We start from the raw sequence: 19563 nt of genomic DNA on the forward strand, positions 1-19563 counted from the left end.
CTCGGCTTACAATGTAGGATTATAGGTTGGATTTGGACCTGTGTTAAATTGGTTGTCTGTGATTAAGAGAAAGCTAAATGTGGCTTTGGGGACTGTTAAAACACTGCTGGTGTCCATTTACAGAGGTCAGCAGTACCATCTCCACCACAGCCACGCACCTCCTACAGCGTATTTCAATGTGTTTCAGGCATGGAGCAGTGATTTGGACGGCATTGTCCTCCTCTGAGAACAGGAGTGCCAGAGGAGGTAAGTATAAGATGTTTATTATTTTAATAGCCCCCTCCCAAGTCAAATATAGTTTAAAAAAAAAATCCTACACAACCCCTTTAACTAGTATACTGTGATAGCATTGCCTAAATCTAACCTTCTAAACAGTGCTTTCAGTATGCATAAATGAAAGCATAAATGTTTTATCATGTTAAAGAAGGGAGACATGTTTCTCTCTTGTACATTTACAGACAGGGAGTTGTACATGTGTGTAGCTGCAAAGCTCTTGGCATCTGCTGAGATAATAAACTAAGAATTTAATCTATTAAACAAATCCTCCATTGACTTCTTTATAACCATAATTTATAAACAAAAGTAGGAATGCATTATCTGCTTTCTGCTTTCAATGGTTTCTTTATTAAGTGAAATAATGACTATGTTTTATATTATTTCAAGTTAAAATGGGCAGAAAGCTAATGATACTTGTAGGAGGAATATGGCGCGAAATAGTGAACCAAGAAATACAGTATAATTCACAGCCTAACTTTTATATTGGTTATTACCACCAATTTTGTCATAGAATATTTAAATATTTCATTTGGTAAGATGCTATACAATAACTAAACACTTGCCAGGACTACTATATTACTCGGCCAGAAGCATACATCTGGAATTGATGAATAAAAGGCATACAAAGTTAATATTAAGCCCACAATTTATTTTATTATCATCAAAGTTTTCAGTGTTCCAGCATTCTCTCCAAAATCTTAATGTTCTGCAGTAAAAATCTGTTTGTTATTAGATGTGACACAATGTCCCTTATAAGTCATATTTATCAGCATCTGCAGTAGTGTAGGGAATCTATTTCTGTAGTCTGGTCAAGACTGAGATCCTAATAATATACGAGATGATTTACATAAGTATCTATAGCGCATGCATGCATAATGGTGTTGGTATTTCCTTCCTGTCAGGCTACATGGATTTTAATGGGCATTATAAGAAAGGCTTTAACTAAAAACTGTTTTGTGGTGGTCATTGAAAACTCACAGTGAGGCTTTCTCTCGATAGAACAAAAAACTGGGATAGTGAAAGGGCTCCTTCCTGAATGAGCACACAATGATGCTTTGTCATCTAGAGACATCACAAAATGTTTTACATGGCCCAGTTTTACTTTTCCTGCTTCTCCCATTGGAACTGTGGTGATACATATTTATGGCATTACTTGTAAAAATCAGTTTACTAGGTCATGACATGCAAACAGGAGCAGCAATTCTTTCACTGTTCTACATTTTTACTCTTTAAAGAAACAGGATCCCCGGTGAATTTTAACACATACATTTCATTGAGTAGTCGGTGGTGTATATAAGGGTTGAAGGTTTCATCTATTGTGTAGTAAACTGAAATATTGCTAAATTGTTACAATTGTATTGCCTATGACACCTGTGTTAAAATTGGAATGTGAACTGAAATTACCAGGTAGTAAAAGAGTTAACATATTTGTAGGTCAGAGAGGAAGCTACTTACAAATTCAACAGGATGTCAAAGCAATGGCATGACTGCCACTCTTGTATGTAGACATCTGTGGGTACAGCTGGCAAGAACCAAAGCAGATATCAGTATGTGCAAAGCATGGCATGGCTATTGTTGTATTCAGCTGTACTGCCTTTATGAAATCCTTCTTTACTAAACATATTTTCTTAATGAATTGTGGGATATCAATGAAATGTCTACATTACTTTTCCAGTGGAGACTAGAATTTGGGTAAATTATGGTATTCTTTGATATCGTATAGCATCAAAGGCAGCAATAGTTAAGAAAAATACAATATTTAAGAGAGGAATAATTAATGGACAGTGGATCACATACATCATCTTGTACCTGTGTTACAAAAGGATCTGATATTTGCAGTTTTGGACATCAACCCTATTTTTTTTTATATATTTCATCATATCACCTGCCATTTTATTTGAGGTTTCATCAAGTTATGCTTATTTCGGGCTATAAGCAATGAACTTTCCATCAGCGGCATCTTCAGCTAATTAACCCTGCTGATTACAATAATTAGTATTGATTCACTCCTGAATGACTTCCTAAGCATCCAAGCCCAATCTACTCTGGCTGCAAAGTTCTGGGTATGAATATTAATTTGATGTTCCTCTTTGTTTTGGAGCCCCAAAGGTATAGTTTGCAATCTTATACACTTCAATTTGATAACAGACACACTTGAGTTTTATTGTAATTTAACAATGAGTGTGTGAATACATTATGGAATAATGATAATAATGCATGACGTTGGACTATGGATGGTAGTAAACTGCTCGTGTGATGCAATGGAAATTATTAAAACATCCAGTCTTGAGACAACACCATTCCACACAGTCCAAGATCTCAAGGGGAAACTGTGTTTATTTCAAATGTCATTCACATGATATTTTAGAGACTATGCTAGCTTAAAATGGGTAATATATGATAACCATAGCTTAATATGAAAAGGGGTCTGCATTATCCCTTTTTATTAATTCTTGCAGCACTAATGTCTGTGGCAAAGCATATTTCTCTGGTTAAATCTGTAACTGCCTTGTTATATACATGTTAAATTGTTTAGAATTCCAGAATCGTCTGTCACCTAAGAGGTTAAAAAGTTACTGATGCTTGCCAAATTGCCTTGGCTTTTCTCCTTGGTATATGCTAGAGGCGAAATGTAAAGCAACTGCTCATTCAGATTTAGTCCACTATGAACCACAAGAGATCAAGAGCTCACAGACAGGGCAAACTTAAATTAAAAGAAGGAAAAGGGAAAAAAAGAAGGGAATACATCCGTTTAACCAGAGGCACAGTAAATACTCTGTTATTGCTTGTGTGTGCAGCAGCCCAAATCTCAGTTTAACACAAGATGATTTCCCTTCTTTTCCAGACACAGGTAGGTTTGTTATTTTCACTTTTCGTGGCTCCTAATCATTGAAGGATCAACCACTGCACTTCCTGCAATTTCGGAACTGGATAACTCATTGCCTTCATAACAACAGATATTGACAAGCTTAGTAGCATCCAACCAGCACCTTGCTCTTCAATTTCTGCTATTCACGCCTTATGGCTGGAAAGGTCACTTTGTTATTGCAGAAGGGTGCACGTCTCTGCTTAGCAATAAAAACTGTACTTTCTATGAACTGATATGTGCTGAGAGCATCATGGAACAATTTCACATTCAAGGCGAGAAAAAAGAAGAGAAAAGAGCAGGAAAGAAAAGAGACACCTAGACATCTAAAATAAACTCATGGCATTCAGCAGAACTAAACATTCAATACATTATCATCCTGAAGAATACTCACTTTTATGTGAACACATCAACGCAAACATCTATTGTATACATATGCTTCAGTCACACAGGCCTTAAGGATATCATACCTGACTAAGACAAAACCTGACAATGAGGCTAAAGAGATGTTCAATGCAATGGCAAAGCAGTTAGATTTGGGCTGAGGTCCAGCTTCCTCCAAATGGGTAAGACAGGCATGGGGTACAGGTGACACTTTGGTCTTTAGCAGAGATCTGCAGCTGTCTCACTTCCTCAGCAGTATCTTTTGACTGATTCATGAAGTGGCATTTGCATTGGCTTCAAAATGAGCCACCTTGTACGCCCTCTCAGTAGGTGGCAATGGAATGGTGTATGGATGATAGCAGCTGCTAGCTAGGAAAAAATGAGGGACAGTCTGTGCAAGGGAAACACAAGCATTTTTTTCAGCTATATAGATCACAGTCGTTCAATATATGTATGTATATATATATATATATATATATATATATATATATATATATATATGTGTGTGTGTGTGTTAACTGCAGGAAAAATACAAAGGCATTGGAATTTAAATTAAAACATGCAAAATAATTTTGCTTATGTTTCTTTTATATCCCCATTCATTTTAGAGAGATGGAAAAAATAGGGCAGTGATGCGTAACTAAGCCCATAATACAGATATAAATAATATAAACATAAGAGTATTCAAGAATATTTGTAAGCTTCAATGCAACACATGTGAGGACAATAAATATGTACTGGGCTTGGATGGATGAAAAGAAACAATAATGAAGCTAGAAGGAAGAAGGGTAGATAGATAGATAGATAGATAGATAGATAGATAGATAGATAGATAGATAGATAGATAGACTTGAGTTTTGTATCGAGGGAGCTGTCATTTCAGCAACAACAACAGGACCTGTTTTGGGGTCATACAGGGACATAATTGTTTTAAGCTCCCTTGCTTCCCTCTGTCAAATCTTTCAAATTGAACACAATGCTAAGCTTTAAAAAGCTGTTTAGAAATAATGCTGCAAGATGTGTGACAATGGATAGGAATCTAAAAGCAAATGTACAGGGGTATTACATATCACATCTAATGAATAAAATCAATACAAAAACAGATATACTCTAAAGTTATATCCTGTCACCATCCATGCTTATATATAGGGAATAGGGAATATTTAGGAGTTTTACAAACATATTTTATTTATCAGGCCCATGCATTATAGCAATTCTTGAACAGAAAGCTTACGGTAATTTAATGCAAAACTATCTGGGTTATACAGTTGGACTGGAAGGCTGTACTTGTCATCATACACTTTCATCTATATTTCTTGTGTTTTATGTATATGCTTGTCTCCTTGCACTGTGAAAATGCACAGATTAGAAAGCCGGAAGCATAAATAATGATTCTCCACAAAGCGTTTCTTATTTAAATGTGGATCGTAAGCCTGAATGATCCGTTCCCTTAACTGTTAGTAAACCTCATTCCCAATAACTTTGGCAAGTGACATGCTAAATTAGCCCTGCACAGACAATGTATGACTTGACATATTGTAAGCTATAAAACACATGACCCACCCATTGCGTTCACTAACACATTATTAATAAAGACTCTGTGTCATCCTATAAGCACGACAAACTTAAAACTACGGCTATGGAAAATGGCAGAATCATTTCGGAGAACAAGCTAATTGTCAGATTAATACCCCCTTTTACAGACCTTTGAAATCAATAAGTTTTCCTGTGTAGTTAATGAAGAGGTAAGCAATAAATCTGTAGTGTAATCCACAAGACATGAATATGCGCCACAGAAAGTATGGTTTAACAGAGGAAAGCAAATTAGAAAAGAAAGAAAAAAAAACACAACAACAAGCAGCCAATACTTAATAGCCCGTGCTGACATTAAGTCTGCACAAACAAGACCATAGAAGTGGAGAGATAATGAAAAGAGGGTTGAGGGGAGAAAAAGCTGCCCCAGACATGCATTAAGCTACTTTGACAGCTCCATTGTTTGACTGTCCCATTGTCAGCCCCAAAGATGCATTTACGATATGTCTAGTTACAAACAAACAAAAGACTGTTTTTATTTCTGCAGCCGGCTGCCTGATCCCATACAATTTACCAGCAATTAAATATGCAATTCCAGAATGGACCTATTTTTAATCTTTCTGAACTCCAGTCATGATATAGACCTGATAGACATATATTGCTCCATACAAGACACAAACCCAATGACTATGTTTAGGTAGGCTAAGTCCAGCTTATAGCAGTATTTAGAGATCTCTGTTATGAAGCCTTAGCTTTTTAGGATTATTATGGTGCATAACAAACAACAAATAGATGTTAATGGGCAGAGTAAGCTGGTCTTCTAATACTGCCCTCTGTGCCCCTGATATAAAATCAGCTCTGGCTGTGGAGGCAAGCAGTAGCCCTCCACAGCAAACAGAGCTACTTATTACACAGCACGTTTAGGGACAAGACCATTCAGGGCAAGTGAAAAGCAGCGGTTAAAACAAAGGAGGGTTCAACATACCTTAAAAGCAGCTCCTCATTTCTCATAGTAACAGCAGATTTGGGACAGCGCATGCTTTCTGCACAGATATTCTCAACAAAAGCCGGTTCAGAAGTGCGCTCAAACATCAATGCCACTGTAGCTACTAATGGCTATAGCTAGTCCCTCTCCCTCTTTCTCTCTCTCTCGCTCTCTCTCGTCAATGCTGAGTGGTGAAGCAAAGGGGCCCCTGCAGACTCACTAAGCAGAAATAATCCTCTGTGACAAGTTATGTTGTCTGGCCATAATTTACATTAGTGCAGTGTGTTGCCTATAGGGGCCTTGCTTCCTTTTGGTATTTATTGTTTTTTACATGGCCTAATTTCCCCAATACCCGTTAGGGAATAAATATAAATGATAACAAATTATCTAGATGATTGCACTGATCTTATACAGAATATTGTATATGGATATGTTTATATAAGGGGAAGGCAGTGTTGGGATAATATATAAATATATATACATATTGAATAGTATATAGTTTATTTTCTTATAGTAAGCATAATATGTTATACTCATTTGGATAAATGAAACACAGGTAACAGAATGAGGTCATTTTTGCAGAAATCGCAATCTGGGACTTTTTCAGTGATCATGGGCTCAATATGTGTTAATTACGTGTATATGATGCTCTCCTAATAAGCCTCATGATATATTGCTCTTTGCTATATACTAAATTTACTAATGTCACAAGCAGCATGGGCAATTTATGATATTTTTTTTATATAATTGCTATCCTAGAGCAGGAGCAGAAAGCTGTAATTCATATACACTACGCCTCACAATTGTTCTGTACTCAGGAGACTAGACAGACATTTGAATCGATCGGAACGCTGGGATCATAGCTATGTCACATCTTCTACTGTAATTCCATTATATCTGTCTGCCAGGCATTCTAGACCTAAGCCTGATACCAGCTGGGGGAGCTATTTAGAAAATTCAAAAACTCTTAAATTTTATCTATGGTGCCCATAGGCAAAAATGGTATCCAGTGGTCTATATAATATTATTGTAGGGTATACTATTAGTATACTGTAGTAAAATATTAGGCTCTTTCTAAACTTGAACATTGTATAGTCTATATTTTGCAAGTGAATGATCCCTTTTTGGTATTTTTTTTAAAGAAAAATGTACTTTTTCTTTTATTTTTACCATGGTGCTTTCAAAGATAGAATTACAATATACACATACATTTCAATTTCTTACAAAAGAGACATTTTATTTCAGTTGGAATGGTTTTCACAGGTTTTTAACAGCTCTCTTCAGTTTGAAAAGATGTCTTATAATGGAACCTCTTAGTAAACTGCAGTTCACACTTCTGTCTTTCAGTGTGTAAAGAAAGCTACAATATCGCTTCCATTACATTTGATATGTGTTTTCCCACATAAAAATAAGCTATTGACATAGGTCCATGGTGTAAATGTAAATCTGATGAAAAATCATTCACTGCCAAATATCATGTGTCCCCTGCAAATATCTGTGCCACCTGCCCAGACTGATCCATTTAGTGATAACTGCTGTCTTACTTACTATCATGACACCAATACAATTAAATTTTAGGATTAGAGATGAGCGAACATACTCGTCCGAGCTTGATGCTCGTTCGAGCATTAGCGTACTCGAAACTGCTCGTTGCTCGGACGAATACTTCGCCCGCTCGAGAAAATAGCAGCTCCCGCCGTTTTGCTTTTTGGCGGCCAGAAACAGAGCAAATCACAAGCCAGGAGACTCTGCACTCCACCCAGCATGACGTGGTACCCTTACACGTCGATAGCAGTGGTTGGCTGGCCAGATCAGGTGACCCTGGGATAGACTAGCCGCTGCCCGCGCTGCTCGGATCATTCTGTGTCTGGATGCCGCTAGGGAGAGAGCTGCTGCTGGTCAGGGACAGCGTTAGGGTGCTAGTAGATTACTGTTAGGCAGGAGTGATTCAACAAGAACCCAACAGCCCTTCTTAGGGCTACAATAACGTTATACTTTTTTTTTTGTTTGCTTGTGGCTGGGCTTGCTGGCACTAGTAGTGCAGCTAGTACCATATTGTGAGGAATTTGCAGGGGGACTTGCTACCGTTGTGTTTAGCTCTTAGTGACACACATATCCACCTCAAACACCAAAGTGGGAAAATTTATTAGGGGTTTGATTTCAATTAGGCACAGTCTGCCAGTTTCTTTTTATTTTACGTTTATTTTTTCATAACTCAGCGTCATCTCATCAGTGTGCTTTCATACTTGGCTAGAAAATAGCCAAAGGAGAATCCAAACGGCTTACTTACGCCTACAATAGCGTTATATATATTTTATTTCTGGTTGATCTGCTGGTGCCTGTCCTTGCTGCAGTGCATATACTAGCCAATTGTGAGGAATTTGGAGTGAGACTTGCGACCGCTGTGTTTAGCGCTTAGTGACGCACATATCCATCGCAAAGACCGAAGTGGGAAAATTTATTAGGGGTTGGATTTCAATTAGGCACAGTCTGCCAGTTTCTTTTTATTTTACGTTTATTTTTTCATAACTCAGCGTCATGTCATCAGTGTGCTTTCATACTTGGCTAGAAAATAGCCAAAGGAGAATCCAAACGGCTTACTTACGCCTACAATAGCGTTATATATATTTTATTTCTGGTTGATCTGCTGGTGGCTGTCCTTGCTGCAGTGCATATACTAGCCAATTGTGAGGAATTTGGAGTGAGACTTGCGACCGCTGTGTTTAGCGCTTAGTGACGCACATATCCATCGCAAAGACCGAAGTGGGAAAATTTATTAGGGGTTGGATTTCAATTAGGCACAGTCTGCCAGTTTCTTTTTATTTTACGTTTATTTTTTCATAACTCAGCGTCATCTCATCAGTGTGCTTTCATACTTGGCTAGAAAATAGCCAAAGGAGAATCCAAACGGCTTACTTACGCCTACAATAGCGTTATATATATTTTATTTCTGGTTGATCTGCTGGTGGCTGTCCTTGCTGCAGTGCATATACTAGCCAATTGTGAGGAATTTGGAGTGAGACTTGCGACCGCTGTGTTTAGCGCTTAGTGACGCACATATCCATCGCAAAGACCGAAGTGGGAAAATTTATTAGGGGTTGGATTTCAATTAGGCACAGTCTGCCAGTTTCTTTTTATTTTACGTTTATTTTTTCATAACTCAGCGTCATCTCATCAGTGTGCTTTCATACTTGGCTAGAAAATAGCCAAAGGAGAATCCAAACGGCTTACTTACGCCTACAATAGCGTTATATATATTTTATTTCTGGTTGATCTGCTGGTGGCTGTCCTTGCTGCAGTGCATATACTAGCCAATTGTGAGGAATTTGGAGTGAGACTTGCGACCGCTGTGTTTAGCGCTTAGTGACGCACATATCCATCGCAAAGACCGAAGTGGGAAAATTTATTAGGGGTTGGATTTCAATTAGGCACAATCTGCCAGTTTCTTTTTATTTTACGTTTATTTTTTCATAACTCAGCGTCATGTCATCAGTGTGCTTTCATACTTGGCTAGAAAATAGCCAAAGGAGAATCCAAACGGCTTACTTACGCCTACAATAGCGTTATATATATTTTATTTCTGGTTGATCTGCTGGTGGCTGTCCTTGGTGCAGTGCATATACTAGCCAATTGTGAGGAATTTGGAGTGAGACTTGCGACCGCTGTGTTTAGCGCTTAGTGACGCACATATCCATCGCAAAGACCGAAGTGGGAAAATTTATTAGGGGTTGGATTTCAATTAGGCACAGTCTGCCAGTTTCTTTTTATTTTACGTTTATTTTTTCATAACTCAGCGTCATCTCATCAGTGTGCTTTCATACTTGGCTAGAAAATAGCCAAAGGAGAATCCAAACGGCTTACTTACGCCTACAATAGCGTTATATATATTTTATTTCTGGTTGATCTGCTGGTGGCTGTCCTTGCTGCAGTGCATATACTAGCCAATTGTGAGGAATTTGGAGTGAGACTTGCGACCGCTGTGTTTAGCGCTTAGTGACGCACATATCCATCGCAAAGACCGAAGTGGGAAAATTTATTAGGGGTTGGATTTCAATTAGGCACAATCTGCCAGTTTCTTTTTATTTTACGTTTATTTTTTCATAACTCAGCGTCATGTCATCAGTGTGCTTTCATACTTGGCTAGAAAATAGCCAAAGGAGAATCCAAACGGCTTACTTACGCCTACAATAGCGTTATATATATTTTATTTCTGGTTGATCTGCTGGTGGCTGTCCTTGCTGCAGTGCATATACTAGCCAATTGTGAGGAATTTGGAGTGAGACTTGCGACCGCTGTGTTTAGCGCTTAGTGACGCACATATCCATCGCAAAGACCGAAGTGGGAAAATTTATTAGGGGTTGGATTTCAATTAGGCACAGTCTGCCAGTTTCTTTTTATTTTACGTGTATTTTTTCATAACTCAGCGTCATCTCATCAGTGTGCTTTCATACTTGGCTAGAAAATAGCCAAAGGAGAATCCAAACGGCTTACTTACGCCTACAATAGCGTTATATATATTTTATTTCTGGTTGATCTGCTGGTGGCTGTCCTTGCTGCAGTGCATATACTAGCCAATTGTGAGGAATTTGGAGTGAGACTTGCGACCGCTGTGTTTAGCGCTTAGTGACGCACATATCCATCGCAAAGACCGAAGTGGGAAAATTTATTAGGGGTTGGATTTCAATTAGGCACAGTCTGCCAGTTTCTTTTTATTTTACGTTTATTTTTTCATAACTCAGCGTCATCTCATCAGTGTGCTTTCATACTTGGCTAGAAAATAGCCAAAGGAGAATCCAAACGGCTTATTACGCCTACAATAGCGTTATATATATTTTATTTCTGGTTGATCTGCTGGTGGCTGTCCTTGCTGCAGTGCATATACTAGCCAATTGTGAGGAATTTGGAGTGAGACTTGCGACCGCTGTGTTTAGCGCTTAGTGACGCACATATCCATCGCAAAGTCCGAAGTGGGAAAATTTATTAGGGGATGGATTTCAATTAGGCACAGTCTGCCAGTTTCTTTTTATTTTACGTTTATTTTTTCATAACTCAGCGTCATCTCATCAGTGTGCTTTCATACTTGGCTAGAAAATAGCCATAGCAATAGGATAGCATTGTTTGGTTTTAAAAACTAAAAAACACAAAAAAAACCTAAAAAACACAAAAAAAAACAAAAAAAAGTTAAAAACAAAATTAAAGTTATATAACTTTCATTTTCAAAATGTTTAACCCGAGGGCTAGGGGTAGAGGACGAGGACGAGGGCGGGGACGTGGGCGTCCATCTACTGCAGGGGTCAGAGGCCGTGGTCCTGGGTGGGGTGAGACACCACCTGCTGATGAGGGAGCAGGGGAACGCCGCAGAGCTACACTCCCTAGGTTCATCATGTCTGAAGTTACTGGGACTCGTGGTAGAGCACTGTTGAGGCCAGAACAGTGCGAACAGGTGATGTCGTGGATTGCCGACAATGCTTCGAGCAATTTGTCCACCAGTCAGTCTTCCACGCAGTCCACCCACGCTACAATAGCGTTATATATATTTTATTTCTGGTTGATCTGCTGGTGGCTGTCCTTGCTGCAGTGCATATACTAGCCAATTGTGAGGAATTTGGAGTGAGACTTGCGACCGCTGTGTTTAGCGCTTAGTGACGCACATATCCATCGCAAAGTCCGAAGTGGGAAAATTTATTAGGGGATGGATTTCAATTAGGCACAGTCTGCCAGTTTCTTTTTATTTTACGTTTATTTTTTCATAACTCAGCGTCATCTCATCAGTGTGCTTTCATACTTGGCTAGAAAATAGCCATAGCAATAGGATAGCATTGTTTGGTTTTAAAAACTAAAAAACACAAAAAAAACCTAAAAAACACAAAAAAAACCAAAAAAAAGTTAAAAACAAAATTAAAGTTATATAACTTTCATTTTCAAAATGTTTAACCCGAGGGCTAGGGGTAGAGGACGAGGACGAGGGCGGGGACGTGGGCGTCCATCTACTGCAGGGGTCAGAGGCCGTGGTCCTGGGTGGGGTGAGACACCACCTGCTGATGAGGGAGCAGGGGAACGCCGCAGAGCTACACTCCCTAGGTTCATCATGTCTGAAGTTACTGGGACTCGTGGTAGAGCACTGTTGAGGCCAGAACAGTGCGAACAGGTGATGTCGTGGATTGCCGACAATGCTTCGAGCAATTTGTCCACCAGTCAGTCTTCCACGCAGTCCACCCATGTCACCGAAATCGGCACTCCTCCAGCTCCTGCACCTCAGCCTCCTCCCCCCCAGTCTGCCCCCTCCCAGGAAAATTTGGCATTTGAACCGGCATACTCTGAGGAACTGTTTTCTGGACCCTTCCCACAGTCACAAACCACTTGTCCGGTTGCTGCTGAGCAATTTTCCGATGCCCAGGTTTTCCACCAGTCGCAGTCTGTGGGTGATGATGACCTTCTTGACGTAGTGGAAGAAGTGTGTAAAGAGGTGTCCGACGATGAGGAGACACGGTTGTCAGACAGTGGTGAAGTTGTTGTCAGGGCAGGAAGTCCGAGGGGGGAGCAGACTGAGGGATCGGAGGATGATGAGGTGACAGACCCAAGCTGGGTTGAGAGGCCGGGTGAACACAGTGTTTCTGAGACGGAGGAGAGTCCTATAGCAGAACAGGTTGGAAGAGGCAGTGGTGGGGCCAGACGGAGAGGCAGGGCCAGAGCAGGTGCATCAGCGCCAAATGTGTCACGTAGTGAAGCTCCCGTGGCGAGGGCTCCCGCGGCGAGGGCTAGATTTTCAGAAGTCTGGAGGTTCTTTAAGGAAACACCGGATGACCGACGGACTGTGGTGTGCAACCAGGATCAGCAGGGGTTCCACCACTACTAGCTTAACTACCACCAGTATGCGCAGGCATATGAATGCTAAACACCCGAATCAGTGGCACCAAGCCCGTTCACCTCCGGCCGTGCACACCACTGCTCCTTCCCCTGTGTCAGCTGATAGTCAGCCCCCTGCCCAGGACCCTGGCACAAAAACCCCATCGTCGCCTCCACGATCCTCCACAGCATCCACCAGCGTTCAGCTCTCCATACCCCAGACGCTGGAGCGGAAAAGAAAATATAGTGCAACCCACCCCCACGCCCAAGCCCTTAATGTCCACATCTCCAGATTGCTTAGCCTGGAGATGCTGCCCTATAGGCTAGTAGAGACCGAGGCCTTTCGCAACCTCATGGCGGCGGCCGCCCCTCGGTATTCGGTCCCCAGCCGCCACTACTTTTCCCGATGTGCCGTCCCAGCCCTGCACCAGCACGTGTCAGACAACATCATCCGTGCCCTGACCAACGCCGTTTCTGACAAGGTCCACCTGACCACGGACACGTGGACGAGTGCTGCCGGGCAGGGCCACTATATATCTCTGACGGCACATTGGGTTAACTTGGTGGAGGCTGGGACCGAGTCTGACCCTGGGGCTGGTCATATACTGCCGACGCCGAGGATTGCGGGGCCTACCTCGGTCCAGGTCTCAAAGGCCTACTATGCCTCCTCCTCCCACCCCTCCTCCACCTCCTCCTCCGAACTACCATCCGTGGGCATGGCGCCATCAGTCGCTAGCTCTAGGCACAGCAGCAGTGCCGTCGCTAAGCGACAGCAGGCGGTGCTCAAACTGCTGAGCCTAGGCGATAAAAGGCACACTGCCCAAGAACTATTAAAGGGCATCACGGCGCAGACTGATCTGTGGCTGGCACCGCTGAACCTGAAGCCAGGCATGGTTGTGTGTGACAACGGCCGTAACCTGGTGGCGGCTCTGCAACTCGGCAGACTGACACATGTGCCATGCCTGGCCCATGTGTTAAATCTGATAGTTCAGCGTTTCCTCAAGACATACCCCAATCTGTCAGATTTGCTCACGAAGGTGCGCCGCATCTGTGCGCATTTCAGGAAGTCCAGCACAGATGCTGCCACTCTCAGGGCAGCGCAGCGCCGCCTCCAACTGCCCGCTCACCGACTGTTGTGCGACGTGCCCACGAGGTGGAATTCAACATTAACCATGTTATCCAGAGTTTACCAGCAGCGCAGAGCGATTGTAGACTGCCAGATGTCAACTTCCACCAGAACTGGTAGTCAGGTCAGTCAGCTTCCTCAAGTCTACAATGAGGAGTGGACGTGGATGTCTGATATCTGTCAGGTGCTGAGTAACTTTGAGGAGTCAACACAGATGGTCAGTGGCGATGCCGCCATCATCAGCCTCACCATCCCGCTGCTTGGCCTGTTGAAAAACTCTCTGATCAGCATGAAGTCAGAAGCTTTGCGCTCGTCACAAGAGACGGGGGAAGAAGATTCCCTTGTTGATAGCCAAAGCACCCTCAGGTCTGTTTCTCAGCGCATATCGGAGGAGGTGGAGGAGGATGAGGAGGAAGAGGAGGAGAATGTTGGCGAGACACAAGAGGGGAGCATTGCTCAGACCTTCACTGTTCAGCGTGTATGGGCAGAAGAAGAGGAGTTGGAGGAGTTGGAGGAGGAGGAAATGGGCAGTCAGGCCAGTGAGGGGAGTGAATTCTTGCGCGTTGGGACTCTGGCGCATATGGCAGATTTCATGCTAGGCTGCCTATCCCGTGACCCTCGCGTTCAAAGAATTTATTCCAGCACCGATTACTGGGTATTCACTCTCCTGGACCCACGGTACAAGCAAAATCTTTCCACTCTCATCCCTGGAGAGGAAAGGAGTGTGAGAATGCATGAATACCAGCAGGCCCTGGTGCACAAGCTGAAACAGTATTTCCCTTCTGACAGCTCTAGCGGCAGAGTGCGTAGTTCTGCGGGACAAGTAGCGAGGGAGAGTAGGCGAGCAGGCAGCTTGTCCAGCACTGGCAAGGGTACGCTTTGCAAGGCTTTTGCCAGCTTTATGTCACCCCAGCAAGACACTGTCACCTGTCCCCAGTCTCGGCAGAGTAGGGCTGATCTTTACAGAAAGATGGTGAGGGAGTACGTAGCTGACCATACCATCGTCCTAAATGATCACACAGCTCCCTACAACTACTGGGTTTCAAAGCTGGACATGTGGCACGAACTGGCGCTGTACGCCTTGGAGGTTCTTGCCTGCCCTGCCGCTAGCGTCTTGTCCGAGCGGGTTTTCAGTGCAGCTGCTGGCATCATCACCGATAAGCGTACACGCCTGTCGACTGACAGCGCTGACAGGCTGACGCTTATTAAGATGAATAAAGCCTGGATTTCTCATAATTTCCAATCTCCACCAGGTGAAGGAAGCTCAACCTGAATAATTTATGCACTCCTCCTCCTCATTTTCCTCCTTCTCCTCCTCTTTGTACACTAAAGCAGAGGAAACTGGCTATTTTTTGACAGGGCCCACTGGCTCTAGCTATAGTACTTTATGCATTTAATTTTTCTGGAGGGCCACCTACCCGGTCCTCTGTTTTAAACAATTTTTGGGAGTGCCACATACAGGCACTCAATCTATTCAATTTTTCTGGAGGGCCACCTACCTGCTCCTCTGGTTTGAAAACTTTTTTGGACTGCCACATACAGGCACTCAATCTATTTCATTTTTCTGGAGGGCCACCTACCTGCTCCTCTGGTTTGAAAACTTTTTTGGACTGCCACATACAGGCACTATCCAAATTAAATTGTCTCCATAGCAGCCTCCACACGTTGTCTCCATTGCTACCTCCAAAAGTCGTCCATATAGCTGCCTCCATACATCGTCCCCTTATCAAACGAGGTGTGTCAGGCACAAATTTGGGTTGTTTTCATGGATTCCACATCAAAGTTGTTAACTTTGTCGCCACCCTGCTGTGTTATCCACAAAATATACTGGCAAACTTTTACCATTTAGGGATATTATTTCAGCGTTTCTTGCGCATCTGTTTACATTCCCCTCATCCGCCATATCCCAAACTTATAAGAACGCTACTACACTTAACTTGGTGCAGGCTGGGACCGAGTCTGACCCTGGGGCTGGTCATATACTGCCGACGCCGAGGATTGCGGGGCCTACCTCGGTCCAGGTCTCAAAGGCCTACTATACCTCCTCCTCCTCCCACCCCTCCTCCACCTCCTCCTCCTCCGAATTACCATCCGTGGCCATGGCGCCATCAGTCGGTAGCTCTAGGCACAGCAGCAGTGCCGTCGCTAAGCGACAGCAGGCGGTGCTCAAACTGCTGAGCCTAGGCGATAAAAGGCACACCGCCCAAGAGCTATAACAGGGCATTCCACATCAAACTTGTTAACTTTGTCGCCACCCTGCTGTGTAATCCCCAAAATATACTGGCAAACTTTTATCATTTACCGATATTATTTCAGCGCTTCTTGCGCATCTGTTTACATTCCCCTCACCCGCCATATCCCAAACTTATAAGAACGCTACTACACTTGATCTTATACAAAAGGTTCTTAGAAGTGCTGTTTGGGGAGTAGCCTAGAGACAGGGGCTTGGATTGGCGAAAGCTCGCCTGGCAGCGGAGCGCCAGCTCCATGCCAAGATCCAACTAACATAGTTTTAACTGCAGCACCTTTAATCTACTACTAGTTCACTGCCTCCATACATGGTCCCCTTATCAAACGAGCTGTGTCAGGCAGAATTTTGGGTTGTTTTCATGGCTTCCACATCAAACTTGTTAACTTTGTCGCCACCCTGCTGTGTAATCCCCAAAATATACTGGCAAACTTTTATCATTTACCGATATTATTTCAGCGCTTCTTGCGCATCTGTTTACATTCCCCTCACCCGCCATATCCCAAACTTATAAGAACGCTACTACACTTGATCTTATACAAAAGGTTCTTAGAAGTGCTGTTTGGGGAGTAGCCTAGAGACAGGGGCTTGGATTGGCGAAAGCTCGCCTGGCAGCGGAGCGCCAGCTCCATGCCAAGATCCAACTAACATAGTTTTAACTGCAGCACCTTTAATCTACTACTAGTTCACTGCCTCCATACATGGTCCCCTTATCAAACGAGCTGTGTCAGGCAGAATTTTGGGTTGTTTTCATGGCTTCCATGTTAACTTTGTCGCCACCCTGCTGTGTAATCCACAAAATATACTGGCAAACTTTTATCATGTACCGATATTATTTGAGCGCTTCTTGCTCACCTCCTTTGGTTCCTCTCTGCCACCCATTGGTTTGAAGCCTGAGTCCATTTAGGGTATGTCGCCATGACACTCTCTAGCCTGCTGCCGCTGCCTCTGCATGCCGTCCCCTATAGTGTCAGGGTCAATTATTGGATGTTTTAGATGCTATCTAGCTTCATTCTGTCACTCTGTCATGGCCGTGCTGTTGCCCATAATTTTGGCATAATGGTGCGATTAAGCAGCCTCAGAGGCATCCATGCATGCTGCCCCTGCTGTTTCCTGTCCATTTCCGTGGTGTTTCCATCCTTTTCTGAGGTTCCCAGGTGTTTGGCCAAGCTTCCCTGTGCAGAGCCTTGGTCCCCTTGAAAAATGCTCGAGTCTCCCATTGACTTCAATGGGGCTCGTTATTCAAGACGAGCACTCGAGCATCGGGAAAAGTTCGTCTCGATTAACGAGTACCCGAGCATTTTAGTGCTCGCTCATCTCTATTTAGGATATATTAGTAAAACCCAGTGCCGATTCTAGCCTTTTTGCTGCCTGAGTCGAAACTTGAAAATGCCTCAGTTTACGTTCCCACGCAGCCCCATAGCAGATTTATACAGAATTGTAAAAGCACACTCAAGTTCTACACATTATACACATTAATACACTCTCACACAAATGTATAAACTCATACACACACATTTATGTAGTCATAGATATATTTATACACTCATATATACATTATATATAAACTCAAAGTATATACACACAAAATATGTACACATACATTTATACACACGTACAACATATACACATCATATACACATATTCTGTATAGTACATATACATTATAAACACATATAGCATATAAACATAATATACTTGGACATATATATATATAACACTTTACACACACATACAGCACATGCACACATACACAGCACATGCACACAGACACACACATACAACAACACACACACAAAACACACACACACAAAACACACACACACAAAACACACAAACAACAACACACACACACACACACACATACAGCACATACACCATAAACACATACATATATATAGACACATTATATACATACATCAGTTCCTCCTATTGTGTCCCCAAGATGGCTGTGGGCTTGGGCTGCTGCGTGTTAGCATCGTGGAGATTCGATGGTGCCGGTACCCTAAGCAGGAGGAGTGGCAGCTGTGAGAGTTCGGGGTTGACTTACACAGACCACCATCAACATCCACGGCCAGGGGCAGCTGCTGTGCTACCTGGTGCATCATCTGAGCTTCCTCCGCTGCTCCCTGAGAGTCTGGAGGGGATCATTATCTGATGCTGCCGGCGGCATCGCGGAGACCCAAGACTGCACGCAGCCGCTGCCATTTCCTCTGCTACCCCCGAACGATCTGTGCCGGGATGCAGGCGGTGTGACATCATAACACGCCGCCTGGGTCCTCCAGTGCTACGGAGCGGCACAGGCAAACAGGCCTGCGCCACTCTGTATATTAATCTCATGATGGGTGATTCGGGCGGCAATGGGCGCCCGAATCAACTTCATTTTATTCACCCAAGATGCCGCTCTCATCAGGGGTCGGACATTTGCCGCCTGAGGCGAGATTTTTATCTCGCCTCATGGCAGGTGCGGCCCTGGTAAAACCCTTTACACAGGAAAAGTAATAGGAAAATATCCGTTCCTTTAACTAACAAAGGAATAAGGTGGCACACAAGTTGGACCAGGGTTTGGGATAATAATTGGATCTTAATTCAACAAGACCACAAAAGTCCTTCTGGAAGTGAGTTATAATTCCTCCACTTTCCACTTGACTCTATTTTTAAATGACCTAATCCTTTTTATGACACGCCCTATGTGTTTCATTACCATATCAAAAACTGTGATAAATATGAAGGTATAACTCAACAGGCCAGAGAATAATTTCTTTAATTGGCCCAAGAAGTATCAGTCTCAGGCTGCACATGAATGAATTTGTGGTCTGTGGTTTGAAGCCCATGTGTCATCGACAGGTGAGCTCTGCTCAAGGTATTCCTGAAACCAGGTTAGATCTGCAAATATTCCACCTTTCTGCGTTGTAATCTTTTCTAATGTAAATAAGGTTTATTTCACCTTTTCTGCTGCCATTTGCCAACAATGAAAGCCGAATGTTACAATTGTACATTTGTCCTTTTTTATAATCTGGTGTGTAATTATTTACGTTAAGGGCCTAATATATTAAGATTACCTTTTTATATTGGTCCTCACTCCCCGCTGGTGAAAAAATTGTATACCAGTTTTCATATGAGTGAGGAAACTCATGGACACGGAATTAAAAGTGTCCCTGGAAAAAACTATAATAGTGCCCCTATATTTATAAAAAAAAAAAAAAAAAAAAAAAAAATATATATATATATATATATAAAGAAAACTTCTACAATGCCTTATCTGATAAACAAGAATGTAACTACTATAATACTGCCTA

General features: G+C 42.6%; 1 protein-coding gene across 20 annotated transcripts in view; it reads right to left on the bottom strand.

Annotated features, from left to right (window-relative positions):
- The window catches only part of CELF2 (CUGBP Elav-like family member 2), a 330610-nt gene extending 324369 nt beyond the window's left edge, over positions 1 to 6241 (bottom strand). For 5 of the 20 annotated variants that reach the window (XM_072147401.1, XM_072147387.1, XM_072147380.1 and 2 more), the window contains exon 1: positions 6045 to 6237. In XM_072147401.1, coding sequence (XP_072003502.1) covers positions 6045 to 6151 — 107 coding nt within the window. In that variant the 5' untranslated portion in view covers positions 6152 to 6237. Of the gene's footprint in view, positions 1 to 3612; positions 3768 to 6044 lie in introns of those variants that run through there. The other 15 variants (XM_072147376.1, XM_072147400.1, XM_072147385.1 and 12 more) reach the window with 7 other exon arrangements.
- Positions 6242 to 19563: the final 13322 nt, after the last annotated feature.

This window comes from Engystomops pustulosus, chromosome 4, assembly GCF_040894005.1.
Source record: "Engystomops pustulosus chromosome 4, aEngPut4.maternal, whole genome shotgun sequence".
Classification (NCBI taxonomy): Eukaryota; Metazoa; Chordata; class Amphibia; order Anura; family Leptodactylidae; genus Engystomops; species Engystomops pustulosus.